The sequence below is a fragment of the Labrus mixtus genome, chromosome 13 (assembly GCF_963584025.1).
Source record: "Labrus mixtus chromosome 13, fLabMix1.1, whole genome shotgun sequence".
Taxonomy (NCBI): domain Eukaryota; kingdom Metazoa; phylum Chordata; class Actinopteri; order Labriformes; family Labridae; genus Labrus; species Labrus mixtus.
In genome coordinates, this window is record NC_083624.1 from 12,060,213 (window position 1) to 12,077,175 (window position 16,963).

Genomic DNA, 16,963 nt, shown 5'->3' on the forward strand with positions numbered 1-16,963 from the left:
ATGCTTTTGGCTTTAATACATTATAAGAGAAGTAATCATTTGCTAATGTTAGATAAACCTTGGTCCAGATTGACAGTGAAACTTAACTTGAAAGAATAACAAGACTTAGATACACCTGTTGACAGGAGCATGCTTGTCTGAACACATTTGAGACTACACTACAGTTTCAAAGCAGAAGTGCTCAACCATGACTGTTGACTGCTTATAATGCTCCTGATATGCCTCGGAGCAGATGAAAAACACCATATGGACGTGTTAACAAGGTTAAAAACTAGATTTTCACGAGAAAGCTCTTTAAAATATCAAACTAACAAAGTGACAGCAGGGAAGAATATATCGGAGAAAAAAAGAATAATATATGGATATTAAAATACCTACCAGTCGGTCTCCTGAGATTTTTCTCCAAGAGGACCCTGCGCAAGGAGCCATCCATGGCTGATTCCTCTATATGAGAGTGGTCACCAATGACACTCCAGTACATCATCCTGCACACATAAAGAGAAATACCACTTCACTTTCTGTTAATTATAAAGTGTGGACTGTGTGCACAGACATACGCCTTTGAAGAGCCAAGAAAAAGTCAAAAGAATGTCTGCATTACACTTGTAAATTGTCAAGATTCATTTTGAGAGCCTTTGATACTCTGCTCGTGTAAAAAGTCGAGCTGCTCTGACAGACGTTTAGTAAAACACTCGGTAATGAGCATTAGTCATTTTTCATAGTAGTTGGAGCTAGAAGGGTTGAGAACTGTTAATTACCTGCTTGTTAATGTCCTGCTGGATGAAAATAGTGTTTCTATCAGGATGTTCCTAAAAACTACACCTATGTGAAGGGCGTGTGTTGTGAGTAATGTAAGTAAAAGTGACTTTGTGCATGACCTACCCTCTAGCTGGGTTGACAGCAATGGCGTATGGCTCTCCCGCTATGTCGGTAATCAAGCGAGTGCAGTTTGGCGTCTTAAGTTGCCCCACATTTATGGAATACCGTAATTTCGTCCAGTGGGCTGTGTAATAGCTGAACCAGTGCATCCGAGAGTGATCGGTCCAATAAATGTTGCCTGTGATCCAGTCAGCAGAAATATCTCTAGGTCGACGAAAGTCTGAACACTGCAACCGAAAATATTCACAAATTAAGATGCTCTATTCAAACTTAGTTCACAAGTTCACCTAAAAGACACAGTGATGATACATTTAGTCTAGTGAGTCTGCTGTATGAAATGACTGAAATGTTAGCTGTACATTTTTATCAACTTATTACGAATTCATGAATAATATGAGCAATTAATCAGTTAAGACTGTTTAGCTTAATGCTTGTAGTCTATGTGGTGAGATGGCATAGGCCCGCTTGGATTTATTTGGGATTATTATGTTTCAAAGTATGTAAAGTACGTAAACAAACAGGTTAGATACTGTACACTTACGATGTTCTTGACGTTTGTTTTACTTTGACTTCTCTCTAGAGTGTCTTTGTAAAAAATTCCACCAGGGTTAAACTGGGTAGCCCAGATAAACTTCTGGTGGTGAAACAGGGCGTCCATCCCAATGATACGGGCATTGTCCTCAATATGAGTGAGTAATTTGTGTCCTTGGCTCTGGTTAAACGGATACACAAAACTTCTGATTTCAGTGTCATTAGCGATGTAGAGCACTCGGTCTTCAGGTCCTGCATGGTGAGTAATACATATGTGAGAAAGAAAGAAAGACAATTAGGACAATTCCAATTGGGTATTGGACAAAAGGTAAAGCAAATTGCACACACATTTATCTGTACAATGTAATTATATAACATGACATCAATGTCACAAGGAGTATGTTTACACCATAGCATGCTTGATAATAAACTAGAGAATCATACCTTTTGCTATGCAGTTGCCATTGATGTCCTTATAATTGCGGTCACATGTGCACTTAAAGGATCCTTTAGTGTTTGTGCAGTAATGAGGACATGTGTCAAACTGCAGGCATTCATTTATCTCTGGAGAAAAAGAAGGATTCACTTAGGAACAGGTTATTTATGAAAAGTTATTCATATTTTATTCAACAAAGATAAGCATTCAGAGACAATGGGTAATAAATAAGAAGTACATCACAGCACAGGACGGCTGAGCCAGGGACAAACATGGCTTTGCTAACGACACGATAAGCCAGAACAAATTATGAACCTTATTTTAATTTCCTCTATGACAACCACTGGCCTGGTCCCATTAGTAAAGAGGAAATTAGAGTGTACGCTGGCAGTAAATGACTTCTATGCACAGAGGCAAAATGTAACAGAGAAAAAGCTATCAACTGGGAAACAAGAACAGATATCTGTGTTTTTTTATAGAATTTACAGCATAATCATTCTCTGCTATAATTATTGTATTTAAATATTTTGTCAAATGTTATTTTGCACAAACTGCTTATTTGGTTAAGAGGTCTGTTGCAATCTATTCAAAGCTGATGTCATTTTGATGTCAGGCAGAGTACTGGTAGACCTCCTTTTAGCTCCCGCAATTTATTGTGCGTCTTGCCGTTTTGAATGAGTTTTTACACTGATAAAATAAATATAAATATAGCGTATCGCTGATTCCTTGCAGTATTTGGTCAATAAAACAGATCATTTCTGTGACTTAAACATGGTTTAGTGTGACATGTGGTAGGAAAATAATTTATTGAATTAAGAAAGGATCATTGTACCATTTCCTTTTACAAACACAGCTAGAAATTCAAAATAAAACAGATTACACATTACCTTCACATAGGCCTGTTTGTTGGTTCCTCTTGAAGCCAGGTTTGCACTGGCATACAGCATTAGCATTTGTCTGGTTGCAAATAGCATCCTCTCCACATGGATTTGTTTTCTTTTCGCACACATCTCCACTGGAAACTACAAATAAACACAGGACTTTGATTACACTTCAGTCTTCTGCATCTTAGACACCTGCTGTGTTTTTCTTTTGATGTGCAAAAGCCAAGAGGGCATCATCATCTTTCAAATAGAAACAAGACACATCTCAAACACGGTTATACATATATTACCATAAATAACAAAACATCACATTTAAAATGAGGAGATTGCTGCTCTTCCTGATAACATCATAGTGACATTCGGTTTTTTTCATCTCAGCCAAAAAGCTTCTTTGATCTGTTAGCTAGAGTCAGCTGGTGCAGCACTCACAGGCCTTGCAGTCTTGCTCGTCAGAGCCGCCATCACCGCAGTCGCTGAAGAGGTCGCACTGCAGCTGGACCGGGATGCAGCGTCTGTTACTGCAGGTGAACTCTGTCTTCCCACAGGGCCGAGGTCGACCAGCCACCACCTCTGCTTCAGTACACAAAATGTCAGTTTAAAAGACAGCTCGTAACCACACTCATGCTGTATCAAATATTCATGTCGGAATATTCAACTTTATGTTTCAAAAGATAAAGTAGTAGAAGATGCAAATTTAGAAATGTGACCAATAGAATTTGAGCTTATTTACAATTATTTGGACGGTAAATGGATTGTACATAAACAGCCCTTTTGTAGAGTTCTGACCATGCAAAGCACTTTTACATTGCATTACACATTAACCCTTTCACACACACATTCATACACTGATGGCAGAGGATGCTATGTTTAGTATTAACTAATCCCGTTCATACACATTCACTACTGGCTTTGACATTCAAGAGCAATTTGAGGTTCAGTGTCTTGCCCAAGGACAGTTTGACATGTGGACTGCTGGAGCTGGATGTTATTACTTTCAACTTTACTATACCAGTGTTTCCCCTAGGTTTATAGCGTTGGGGGGGTGGGGACAAGCCGACATGCCGACACGGCAACACGACGACACAAACACTTGAAGGAATCTTGGTATTCATGTGTTACTTTTAATGACAGCTGTCCTTTTCTATCAGAAAGGTATCCTTAAATGACTTCTTTCCCTGATTTCCGACTCTATCCACTATCCTATCTCTACAATAAAGGCACAAAAAGCCCAAAAATAAATCTTTAAAAAAAAAAAAAAAAAATTTTTATTATTATTATTATTTTTATTTTTTTTTACCCCCCAATATAATGGTAGGGGAAACACTGTATACTGTATTTTTAATTATAAAATTATAATATTCAAATGTCCCAGATTACTTTGGTGAATTGCTTATCCGCTCTGATAGTGGATGCCCACTGTCAATGTGTTGGACATTTAAAAAAAGATTGTAAACAATCCCAGTGACAGCAGCTTGATAATTATGTAGCCTACAAAAACAGTCTATATTAGGCTAGTTTTACTTTTGCATTGTTTCCTCATCAATTTACATAACTATAAGTGTACATTTTCTTCCATAGCTCATAGCTGAGCACCAAGCCTGAGCACAGCAGAGAGAAGGAATAGAAGGACATCAAGGAGTGATGGAGAGGCGGATGGAGGGAACTGTGGGATTGAGGTGAGCTTGAAAGGATGGATGGAAGAAAGACGCATACAATGGTGAAAGGTAATGGAGTGAGGTAAGAGATGAATGGGTGTACCAATGAATTCAGAGAGGAAGATGCATGGAGGAAAGAGGGGGAGAAAGAATGAAAGATGAATCAAGTGATTTGTCCCTTCCTTTTCCAGTCTGCTCTGTGCTGTCGTTTGCAGGCGGCTTGTACTGAGGTTACACGTCAGGACACAATTAAAGGGCCATTATTTAGGCACACTGGAGAATAAAATAAAGCTATTTTTTACACACAAAAAAACTGAAATAAAATTAAAAATGATAAATGTGTATTTTTTATAATAAAGCCTCAATAAACACATATTTGACACAAATACATTTTCCTGGATAGAATTCACTCTATTAGCTTTATTCATTGTAATTAATTAATTGGAGTTTAAAATAATAATCTAACTTAAAATTTGACCTTACAGACAAACAAAATGTGACAAAAAGTCACAAGTTAACATCACAGTTAATTTAGGACTGTGGGTTGCTGGGCGGCTGTGGCTCGAAGGTAGAGTCAGACATCTCTCAGTCGGAGGGTTAGGGGTTCGATCCCCAGCTCCTGCAGCCACATGTCAGATTCGTCCTTGGGCAAGGCACTTAACCACAAGTTGCTCCTGCTGCTCTGTCAGCAGCGTATGAATGGGAATAGTTAATACTTTTTAAACATTTTACACAGCAGCCTCTGCCATCAGTGTGTGAATGTGTAGGTGTGACGTGTGATGTAAAAGCACTTTGAGTAGTCAGAAGACTAAAAAAGTTCAATACAAGCTGAAGTCCATTTACCTTTTAGTAAAGAATTAGGTCTTGTTTAACCTTTTTGTCATCATCAAAAAGTCACCCACATTTTGAAGTTATGACCAAACACTATGCCAGCCCAAATTAATATTTTAAACTCTCATATCTTAATAAACAAATAACTGCATCCCTGTGGGGGCAGGAGCATCAGGGGTTCTTGTTTATAAGATTACCGAGACTTCAGTCGTGTGGTGAATAAAATGCCCATAACTTCAGATGCAATTTCTTATAAACGTTTGCTTGATTTAAATATCAGTGCTGTATTAGGGCAATTGTGCTCACCACACTCTTCTTCATCTGAGTTGTCACCACAGTCATCCACTTTGTTGCACACTTGGTCTGCGCGTAGACACACGTGATCATTTCTGCAACGGAAGGGCCTTGTAGGAGGACAGGGAAGCTTCGCTAGAGATGACAGGACACAAACAAACTAATGGATATGTCTTTCAAAACACACAGGAAAAACAATGATTTGATATGTTTTGTGAAAAAAAACAAAAAAAAAAAACACTAAAATATTCCCGCTTGGAAAACAGAAAAGTTGTGCCTCATAAAAAATGCGTCAAATTTGTTCCAATGAAAGTGACAATATCAAACCCACCACACATGTCTGAATCTTCATCAGAGTTATCTCCACAGTCATCCTTGCCATCACACACCCATGTGTGGAGTTTGCATAACGTGTTGTTGCAGATGAATTCATCAGCTCGGCAGAAGAATGCACCTGCAATTAAACAGAATAGTCCGCAATACTTGATACCAGGAGGAATTTAGAAAAGTGCATTCAATGGAATAGAGGATATGATTCAGAAACTCTTGTGAGAAAATTATAATAGTAACTCATTTCACATAATGATTCAGACAGCCCTGGGTCAATATGCCATACATTAGGGGTGGGAATCACCAGAGGCCCCACGATATAATATTATCCCGATACTGAAGACACGATACTATTCTATTGCGATTTTTAACATTTTGCGATATGCTGAGTATTGTGATACAATATATTGCGATTAAGCTTTTTAACTGCATATTATGTCCACTACACTAAACTAAATCAAGAACTGTTTGGTCAAATAAGAAACAAATCTCAGTCTATTCATCCCTCTTGAGTTGATTTATTCATACAGAGTGGGAGTCAAGCCCACAGACTGACCAACACTATGATGATATTAAAACCCTGTAAAAGGCTGCATGCACTTCACAATCTGAACTGTTGGTATTTCAGTCTAATCCAACTTTAACAGGAATTCATAACAATGCAACTTGTTCAAAATGAATTGTGCAACCCCTTCAGAAGTTAAAAAAAAAAAATATATATATATATATATATTTAAAATATCATAGTAAAAATTGATACTTGGCCAACATGAGACGATATAATATCGGCACACAAAATATTGACACTATACTGTATAGATTTTTTCCCCCACCTCTACCATATATGCCTTCTGTCACCTCATCCCAACTTTTAAATCACCACCTCTACCTCTATTACCTCCAAGGTTACCTGAAATATGTTTTTTCTCTGTTGTTCTCTTCCCCTGTACATTAGATGTTTAAAATGGTTCACATGACTTAATGAAATACACTATGTGATAAGACATTCCAGATAGTACATTTTAAAGTCTATTCGAAGATTTAGGTTAGCCTATGATAATATTATTTTTAATTCAACCCATAATTTCAGTCCCCAAAGCAAGAGCCAAAAACACTCTCATTTAAGGTCACAACGTGCGTACCTTGGCTGCAATTTTCCTCATCACTGTGGTCCATGCAGTCCAATACGTCATCGCAGCGCCAGCGCCTGGGGATGCAGTGGGCACGATTCAGACAGAGGAACTCATCTTCTCTGCATTCCTTCACACAGCCAATCTGGTGGCAAAAAAAAAAACACCATAAATCATAAAAAGGGGTCCTGCTAGTGATGTTGTCAGCAATCACAGGAATCTAAAACACTGAATGACTCATGTATTCACCAATGTTGATCTATGATTGAACAGGCTGCCCCCTCACCATAAAAGTTGCATTTCTCAAAAGACAAATTATTTTTGGGTTGATCTTTATGAGTCTCATGAAGCTGGACTGACCTCGTCTGAGCCATCCAGGCAGTTGTCATGTCCATCACACCGCAGGCTGGCTGACACACACCCTCCGCTGGCACACACATACTCATTCACAGAACATGAAGGGACCACTGAAAAGGGCAAATATATATCAGTCAACTACTTGCCTTCTCTCGGCTAGAAATCATGCAGGTGAGACCTTTACAGTTTATTGTTGTATGACAAGGAGAAAAATCCACACAAAGGTAATGCTGACTTAAAATGTGGCTCTTGACAGGAAACAACTTGAACTCATCACCCCAAAATACATTTAATGCTGCTGTTCTGCAGGTTCTATAGTGTGTATTAGCTGCCGCTGAACAAAGTGCATTAAAGTACTTGTCCACGAATAGACAGCAGTACTCAAAAGAGCAAATCTACTCCTACACAAAATCATTTGATAGTTTTACTTATAACTGCATACAACATGTACATTGTATTTTGGACAAAATATCTTTGCACAAGTTAGTTAAAGTTTTGGTCTGGGTTAAAAATAATGGAATTAATGTCAAATCAAAAACAGTTCCTTACTATAAACTCTATGTAAGAAACTTGAAGACGTTGGTATTCCCATATTGATCATGAGATATATGACACAAGTCATTAAAAAGGTAATGTTCTAAGCACTAACTCGATTATGAAGTTCAACTCAGGAATACTAATGTGTGATGTCATATTTAAAAAAATAAGATTCATTAAGTTTTGAACCTGTTCCCTGGCAGTTTTTTTCGTCTTCCCCCATCTTGCAGTCTTCTTGACCATCACACAGCCACTTAAGCGAGATGCAAAGGTTATTTTGACAGCGAAACTGGTCTTCGGCACATCGTTCCTCGCAGCCTTTCTGCAAACAAATACATTAAAAACACAGCATAAATAGATTGATTATTGTCCAAATACAATCATCTTACAATGCATATTAACTGCATGTGGACATTTGAGATCTTGCCTTTTGGAACACAGTGTCCCCAACACTGAGAATTACAAAATGATTGGTCAATGTCATTAATTTAGCTTTGCAGCTTCAAGAGGATTGAGCAGGTAAATAGTAAATGGTAATGGAGTTATATAGCCCTTTTCTAGTCTTACAGTTGAGAGACGACCAACCCCTTAAGAAGACCACTGTTTGTGGCCTGTTACTATAAGAGTACAGTACATTCTTTTAAACTTTAATGTTAATTTATCAATCTATTTCCTCTCCACTGTGTTCTTCCATTTAAAGGGAAAGGTTGGATGTTAAAATAAGAAAAGGATGGACAATTTGGCCAACGAGAGCCGTTACAAATAATTTAACATTCACTGTGAATGTTGATTGAAAGACAGCTTTCTTTCCTTAAACTACATGTTGCTCTGACCCAAACAGCTAGCATTGTTCTGCTTTTCATTGTGTAAGTAGGGTTGCATTTCATTATATGGAGACAGATTATATAGAAAAGTTGTGCTGAAAATATTGAACAGAGCAATACATTCAGAAGAAGAATGCAGGATATTAGCAAACCTTTGTCCTCAAATTACACATTGCTTTGCATCATTACCACTGACGGGGCATTTTCTGTCTGAATGGAAAAAAAAATCTCTGCATATCCATGCCATGCTAGATGAAGACATTTTTCTTTACAGATTATAAGAGTGTTGAATTACAATGGTAATTCAAAGCTTAAGAAATTAAGATACTCATGCATATTTATGAACAAAACTAGCAGTCTTTGTTTGGGTAAAAAGCAAAAAGAGACTGGGTATTTAGTGCACTAATGTACCTGAAAATACAAAAGCTCATCACATCAATACTTTCCGTCTAGCATTGTTTTGGAGTGTAGCAACAATATAGCGGGGATTTGTCCTGACACAATGAGTTATTTGTTGAATGGGATTATTTTATTTGCAAGTGGCAACATTGCCATCCGATATGTTTTGCCTTTCTATGCTTGGGCTAAAAGCTCAGACACCAACACACATTACAGAAGATCAATTACCCACTAAATTACAGTCTGCTAAGTATATATTGTAATTAATTCTGTGCACACTGTAATTTGCAAGTGTAATTCCCATCCATGTCTTTTGTATAATGTTCATGATATTTCATTTTGTTTAAACTAAACTGTCATTTTTACACAAGCCAGTAGTGACCCCTTAATGACAACAAATTATCTTAAAAGAACATTAACAAACGGTTAGATACTACAGAAAAATGTCCTTTTGAAGCGTGAGTACATTATTCTGAATTTAGTGTCAGGGTTGATATTTGTACAACAAAAGGAGCACTTTTTATGGATTTACATTTCGTTTTGATCTATAAGTCATTTTAACTTATATCAAAAACACTGACCTCATCTGAATTATCTAGGCAGTCATAGTCTCCATCGCAGCGGAATCGGGAGGAGATGCAGTCACCGTTGGCACAAGCAAAGTCCTTGTGGTTACATGTGACGGGCTCTAAGTGTAAACAAACAAACAAACAAACAATTAGTTATAGATTTAAATAAATAGGACACGTTTTCTTCCATCTTGAGACACAACAAACCGACGCAGTTATCAGTGTAATAGCCCTTGTTTAGAATAACATGCTAATGATTTTTCGATGAATTCAGTAATGAGTGTCGTGTTGTATCAGAAATGGAGAAACTATCAAAGCAGATCAAGATGTAAATACATTCATTGCTGCTGCTGTCACAGAGGAGGGGGCAATATACTCTCTGAGCAAAAAAAAAAAAAGATCTTGTATCATTTAGTGAAAGCCTGTCCCTGAGGACAATATTAGGGCTCCGCTAAACAGCTGCATCAGATCCAGTGTGCGGGCCCACTGCTTGTTATCATGGACTGGTAGCTAACACAGGGGGTGTGTGTGTGTGTGTGTGTGTGTGTGTGTTATGAGTTGTGCTGAAACAAAGACTCCCAGCAGCCATTGCAGCAGAATCCGATTTGCAGTCTCTCCCCTGTTTGCTGGTCCACCTGCTTAATTCTTTGCCAGCCAACACTTGACAGGCCTTTATTTGCATTTTAAGTGACATTAATAGGTACGGGGAATAAGCACCTAATAAATCACATAAATGATGCATGCTCGGCAAAAACACACAGAGAGTATGCACACAGCCGTATGATATACAGGCAAATAGTTCCCCTCTCTCTCACACACACACACACACACACACACACACATGCACAAACACACACACACATACACACACACACACACACACACACACACACACACACAAGGAGTTAAATGCACAAAAGATCTGAAATGTAATAAGTTACCTTATTCATTTGAAAAGTAAATAAAAGTTGTCTTTTAAAGTGCTCATAAATATTAAAAAAATAGGACATGAAACTAGTGAATATTCCTAAAGGGATGAGAGAGGAGTTCTGACATCTCACAGAGGCAGAACAGACAATAAGAGCATGTTTTGAAAGAGTTGCACATGAATGAATAAATTGTCGGCTCATAAGCCAGGGTTCACTGAAACAAGTGTGTGTGTGTGTGTGTGTGTGTGTGTGTGTGTGTGTGTGTGTGTGTGTGTCTGAGAGATAGGGGGCTTCGGGTGGTTATGGTGGAGGAGGGGCACTCAGGGGTCTTCAGAGAAGTCCACGTCTTTGAGTCTTCAGCGGGTGTATAAATCGTCAACAACTTATGAAAATGAACAAACAGAGCTGACAGAAGGTAAAGGAGCCAGGTACTCACTGCAGTTCTCCTCGTCTGAGTTGTCTCCGCAGTCATTCTGGCTGTCACACCTCCAGTGGTCTGGGATACAGTTGTTATTCTCGCAGCGGAATTCATGAGGTCCGCAGGTCTTTTCATCTTTTTCATGAGGAGCAAACAAACAGCAAGATGAAAATGGCTTCAAAGAGCATGAATATTAATGGTGTGCTTGCTATCATATTTTCTACGTGTAATCATCATTTCCTCAGGGTTTCCCCGAGCAACTCTGACACCGAGTTCAAAACACAGTATGCACACCAGAGGCTAACACACCGTAAGATGAAATACCTGACTGTGCTTCAAATCATCCTCCACAGAATTTGTGACAAGAAGTTGCAGAAATTGAACTTTCTTCAAGAAAACATGCAAGAGAATATAAGAACACAACAAACACTGCAGAACTGGGTTTGGCTTGTTGTACATTTTAGTGTTTTGTGCCAGTGTCCCGTCAGTGCTAACAAGTAGCAGGTACAAACAGGTACTGATAGTTTCAACACATTCTTTTTAAGACATTGACAGCAGCTAAGCAGCTTTTCTGGGTATCGATTACCCACTCAGTCTTTAATGTTTTTCATTTGATTGAAGTAAAACGCCCACATTTATATTCAATCATAGATAATAGATTCGATCAGATCAGATTCTGTTTTTAAAATGTGAAAATAATAGTTCAGAAAATCTTCCAATGAAAAAAGAGAAAATGAAAATATAAATACTATGGGAACATGTATTTTTTTTTATGAATAAAAACAAGCTCTAATCATCTTCAAGGATTATGACTTGAGAAAAAACACATTTAAGTTAATGTGGGTATGTGTGTGTGTGCGTGTGTGTGTGTATGTGCCAATATACTTTGCAGTTGTTAAAAAATCATGGTGAGTTGTTCAATCTTGAAATAAAATTGAGCTTTTCAGTGTTAAAATTCATGGCAAGAGTTAAAATCATGCAAGAGTAACTGCATGATTTAAAAAAAAAGTACACATGGTTTAATATTTGTTCCAGCAATACTCCCCCAGAATGGGTTTTCAAAGTCATACTGAGAGCTTCCTTTAAAAAGTCACTTTAGTGCAGACATCATCAGGGATAATGGCCAAGGTAACGCTGTTATCAGTTAGGCAAGAGATGCGTCAAAAGAGGAGGATGGCAGAATCTGCCTGGATCTCTTTCAAACATGACAGCAGGAGGAGGGAATCGGGAGAGAAAGCCGAGAGCAGCAGCAGAGGACACAAGGCAGTAATTCATTAGGAAGCAGCTCAGTCACTTACAGCTTATAAAAGATGTGACACTGGGAAAAAAAAAGCTACATTTCCCTGCCAAGTCAGGGCTCATTACGAAGCTAACAAGCAAAACTGACTTAAATGGTCAGAGGTAAATCCAAGTGGAAATAAAATAGCTATATGGCAGCATGTCTTTGGCACTGTAAGAACTTCAGAGTTGATTTATCACCAGATGACAGGAGTAAACATTACACATACGGTAGTTGGATAAAAAAAAATAATAATACGATGATGGAGTCTTCAAAAATTAATAAACATAAAAGCAGACGCAAAAACTTCACATGCAAGTGAAACCAACCTAAACCTACCTACAGAGCAATCTATAGAAAGGAGACCTGTCACTTCAAAGTATACACTCTCATTAAAATCCTGTTCCTGACAACAGTTGTTCTTACACTTCCAAAGGTCAGGTTATGAAGAAGCAACATCTGGCCAAAACACACAAACACACTTGGTGGAAGGGCCAATGGATGCAAGATGACAAATACACCTTTTAATCAAACAATATATTAAATATGCTCGATCATTCCTTATATCCTTGAACTTGTGAAAAAGCTGGTTTGGTGTTTTTGCATATTTGAAATTTTAATGACATCTAATTTTAAAATATTCTGTCTTCCTAAGGATGATGGAATAATATCACAGTGTCAATTTACCGTCAATTTTAAACCTCATAATGTGGGTTGTGAACAATATAATCTGTTGCCCTGTTTGAAATGCCCCATCCATCGCCCCTGAACAACGCCTGATGCATACTTCTTTGGCTTTTGAAAACACGACGCATCTCTTGGTAATGCTATACGTTGTGCATGTGTATGAGATTCCATGGGGCCTCTACAAAGCGTCTGGATTTGAAAACTTCAGATAGCAGGCTTCAAGATGAGGCAGGTGACACCAGCACAGGAAGTAACAGCAGCAAGACCTGAGAAGTGTAGGAGGAGATGTGATCCTGAACCTACAACAGAAAAACAGTCTGACTGAAGGAAGACTTGGATCATTGCTGCACTTGAAATTGATCGAATATGGCAGTAAAGGACTGAAGCAACACAACCCACAAACTCAATTTGATTTCTCACCAATTAATCTTAGCAAGAACTTCTTGCCAATAGATAATCAACAACGTTATACGAGATGCTTTAATTGATATTGTCTTTGGCTATGAATAGTTGTTTTGGTGTATCTGGAAAATTCCACTATTCTCCTTTTCCGTCCAACATAACTTAGTTTGCAAAAATCCCCTCTTCTCAGTCATGAGATCAACGAACCAATATGACTCTGACTGCTGCAATCTTATAGTCAGCCAGTTAGTATTTACAGACTCAAACATTTGTATTATTTATTCTTTCTGTTCGTCTTTAATGCTTTTGTTATTTTACTGAGACTGTCCTTCAAACGTCAGTTACTCGCACAGACTTCTACTCCTGCTCCTTCTCTTCTTCCTCTTCCTGCTGTTCTTCCTCTTCCTGCTCCTCCTTTCTGAATTAGTTTTTTTTACGTTAATGACAGCAGCAGTCTGCACAGCTGGGAATAAAACCCATTCAAACCTGTCCTTTGTATTGGCTTTTGTATTTGTAAGGAAGAGTGAACTCCCTCTTTGTAATCAAGAGCCATTTGTTCAGTGTTTGACTTCAGATTTCTGGAAGCTTAAGGAAAAAAAAACGACCCATAAAACCATCAATAGAGTTTTTAGTGTTAAAAGAAAACGGTTAGTCCTTGAAACAGAAATGAAAACAACTCTTCTAGTAGTCCTCTAGTCAGTCTTGATCTTGGGCTTTGCTTGCAGATATTTCAACATTTTGATTTATTGAGACTGAGAACACGTTAAGAGACAAAAGGGGGTTACATAAATGAGAGAGACAATACATGCACAGTGTGGCCAACAGACACACTGACAGCTTGTATCATCTTTCATGACTGCAGACACATTTGATCTTTGAAAACTTCAGAGGGAATAGTGGTTTCAACTAGCTCATTTCAATTGAAGCAGAACAGTGAAACAGTCCAAATACTTATTTCTATATTGTTTGATTTTACAGATTTTTGCATTTTTGGGCGTTTGTCTTGATCAAAGAATCTGGCTCTTTACACTGTAGTGGATGAGGCTGGCATGAGAGAACATGTTTTGTTTTTCAGAGAACTGATAATCCCCAACAAAGAATCTGTTTCACACTACCCCAAAGGACCGAAAGCAGGCAAACAATCACAATATGACACTAATGGACTCTTTGTGACAGTGTTCCCATCTTACAACACCGACCCTTTGGGAACAATCTACCAGCATCTTTGACTCTTCTCAAGGACTCATACAATACTCGTCCCCATGAAATGCTATTGATCCTAAATGAAAAACTGCTATTGTGTTTAGCTGACTGTAAATATTGTTAGATTAATGTGAATATTGGCTATAATGCCGGTAAAGTGATCACACCTTGTAAATGAAAGAACATTAAGTTTACTTAGAGCTCTGTTTGGCACACTGGGAAAATCTGTGTTTTTAAGATAAGATAAGATAAGATATACTTTGATTGTCCCCTTGGGGACATTTTTCTTGGACTCTGTCCAGCTGCAGTTGGCAACTCAAAAGTAAAAGAAACATGCATCGAGGTCTGGAGCTCGGGTCGCGGACTTCTGCATTGCCACGAACAGAAACCAGTTATTTTACTGGCAAGACCTGCGGCAACCATTGACTAGCATGACAAACATTATGGTGTCGGTGTGTGTGTGCATATACATATATACATATATACATATATACATATATACAGTATGTAGATTGTTTTCTGGAGGAACTCAGTTGGATTTTCTGACTTCATGCATGCTTGATTTTCTGTATGTAAAGATAGCATTTAAACACTAATTTCTGCAACAACTATGTCAGACAAACAAAGACAACAATGCTTCACCGTTATAATAAGATGTGCTTCATTGCTTTCTTCCTAAGCATAATCAGAAAGCCAATAAGAATAAGTCAAAGACACGAGTAAGAACAAAGTGAAGCCAAGTGTCAAATAATTCAGCTGTAATCAAGACGTGGTCCTTTAACTGAAAAATACAGTGTGAAAAGTGGTTAAGTGGGTTTAAATAACTTACCGCAATTAGCCTCGTCTGACCCGTCTGTACAGTCGGGGTCTTCATCACAAACCCAGAGTTTGGAGATGCAGTGCATTGAGGCCTTGCATTGGAACTGGTCTGGAGAGCAGGTGCTTTCAGCTTTAGGAAAAGGTAAGAAGAAGAAACATTGTTTGTGGAAATAACCTAGGTTGTCTGTAATAAAAAGATTCATTAATATAAGAAGTAGGAGGGAAACATACGTTTTAAGTGTTTCGTAATAAAGTTCCAGGAGCCGCTTGTGGTTAACATTGTTTCAGCTAGCATTTTGATTTCAGCGCTCAAGTGATCATTACAAAAGTGCATTCACAACCACATCCAATCATTGCGGAGTCTAAGAAGGGGTGAAGTAATTAGCTTTCCTTTAATTAAACCCTTGTTTTCTCCTCCTTACTTCCTTTCATTTGCTTCCCCCACTCTCACCCCTCTTGCAATCACATGCAAGACAAATGCAGCAGTCGGAAAGACTTGAATAGGGCGTGATATTCTGATGAGTTACATCATGGCAGAGAAAATCTGTTCTTATCCTCTGCATGATTCAATAACTAATCTCTTTGCAAAGGAACCGGCCATAACAAGGGATGCCTTTGGAATATCTAATATATCTAATGATATATATATATATAATAAAATATCTAATGAAGAATGTGTAATGTCATGAAGTTTGTCCAAGCACAAAAATAAATTAAGCCTGAAGAGAAGACCGCTAGGCAAGTTTACCTTAATCATGAGCATTTTCTCAAAATGACAAAAACATCAAAAAAGGTATTTTTCGTTGCCAAGTTTGGAGTGGCTCATCAAAACCTCTGTGAAGCCATTTCTAAGACAATGAGTCTAAATGTAAAAATGTAAGGCCTTACGACAGTCTGTCTCATCCTCTCCATCACCGCAGTCATCCTGACCGTTGCAGCGAAGGTTAAGAGGGATGCATTTCTGTTTCCTGGTGCACTTGAACTGGCCTGACAGGCAGATGTATGTCTCTGAAAGAGAACAAATGGACAAGAGCAAAAAGAGGTGGCATCAATAAGAAATACAAGAAGTCCAACAAGACAGGCATCAACTTTTATATCAAGACCATCGAGTGGTAGAGACAAAAACCTCAATAAAACCAGTTCGTTAAAACCTCTACATTGACAGCTTAATGTTATTTTTAATAATCATTGTATGCTAATGTAGCTTTTTAAATGTAGCATGATTGAGTTAACAAAGTGGATTCACATGAATAAAACTATACTAAGGCTGTTGCAATTTTTTAACATATAACCTCTCCAATTTTTTCAACAGTAATTGAAATTTAAGCATATTGTTAAAATTAGCTAATTTGATGCCTATTATGTTCTGAACTCAGTGTACCATCTACACTGTTTGTTTGCACTCAAAAAATGAGTCGGACATTGTGATTTATATTAAACACACAATATGTAAATTTGGCTACCAGGGGGCTCTCAATCAAAACAATAAAGCTTTCAGTAGCAGCTCCCGCTTCCTTATGTAGCAGTCTTTGACCTAATATCTGGTGTTTCCATGGCAACAATAAACATG

General features: G+C 38.0%; 1 protein-coding gene across 1 annotated transcript in view; it reads right to left on the reverse strand.

The window, feature by feature from the left end:
- The window catches only part of lrp1bb (low density lipoprotein receptor-related protein 1Bb), a 267,014-nt gene that overhangs the window by 23,395 nt on the left and 226,656 nt on the right, over positions 1-16,963 (reverse strand). Inside the window, exons 65-79 of the mRNA XM_061053736.1 lie at positions 16,282-16,401; positions 15,404-15,523; positions 11,022-11,138; positions 9,669-9,775; positions 8,054-8,186; positions 7,331-7,437; positions 6,983-7,115; positions 5,842-5,964; positions 5,523-5,645; positions 3,160-3,300; positions 2,734-2,868; positions 1,855-1,974; positions 1,421-1,662; positions 883-1,106; positions 379-485 (exon numbers count right to left, since the gene is read on the reverse strand). Coding sequence (XP_060909719.1) covers positions 379-485; positions 883-1,106; positions 1,421-1,662; positions 1,855-1,974; positions 2,734-2,868; positions 3,160-3,300; positions 5,523-5,645; positions 5,842-5,964; positions 6,983-7,115; positions 7,331-7,437; positions 8,054-8,186; positions 9,669-9,775; positions 11,022-11,138; positions 15,404-15,523; positions 16,282-16,401 — 2,052 coding nt within the window. The remainder of the gene's footprint in view (positions 1-378; positions 486-882; positions 1,107-1,420; positions 1,663-1,854; positions 1,975-2,733; positions 2,869-3,159; positions 3,301-5,522; positions 5,646-5,841; positions 5,965-6,982; positions 7,116-7,330; positions 7,438-8,053; positions 8,187-9,668; positions 9,776-11,021; positions 11,139-15,403; positions 15,524-16,281; positions 16,402-16,963) is intronic.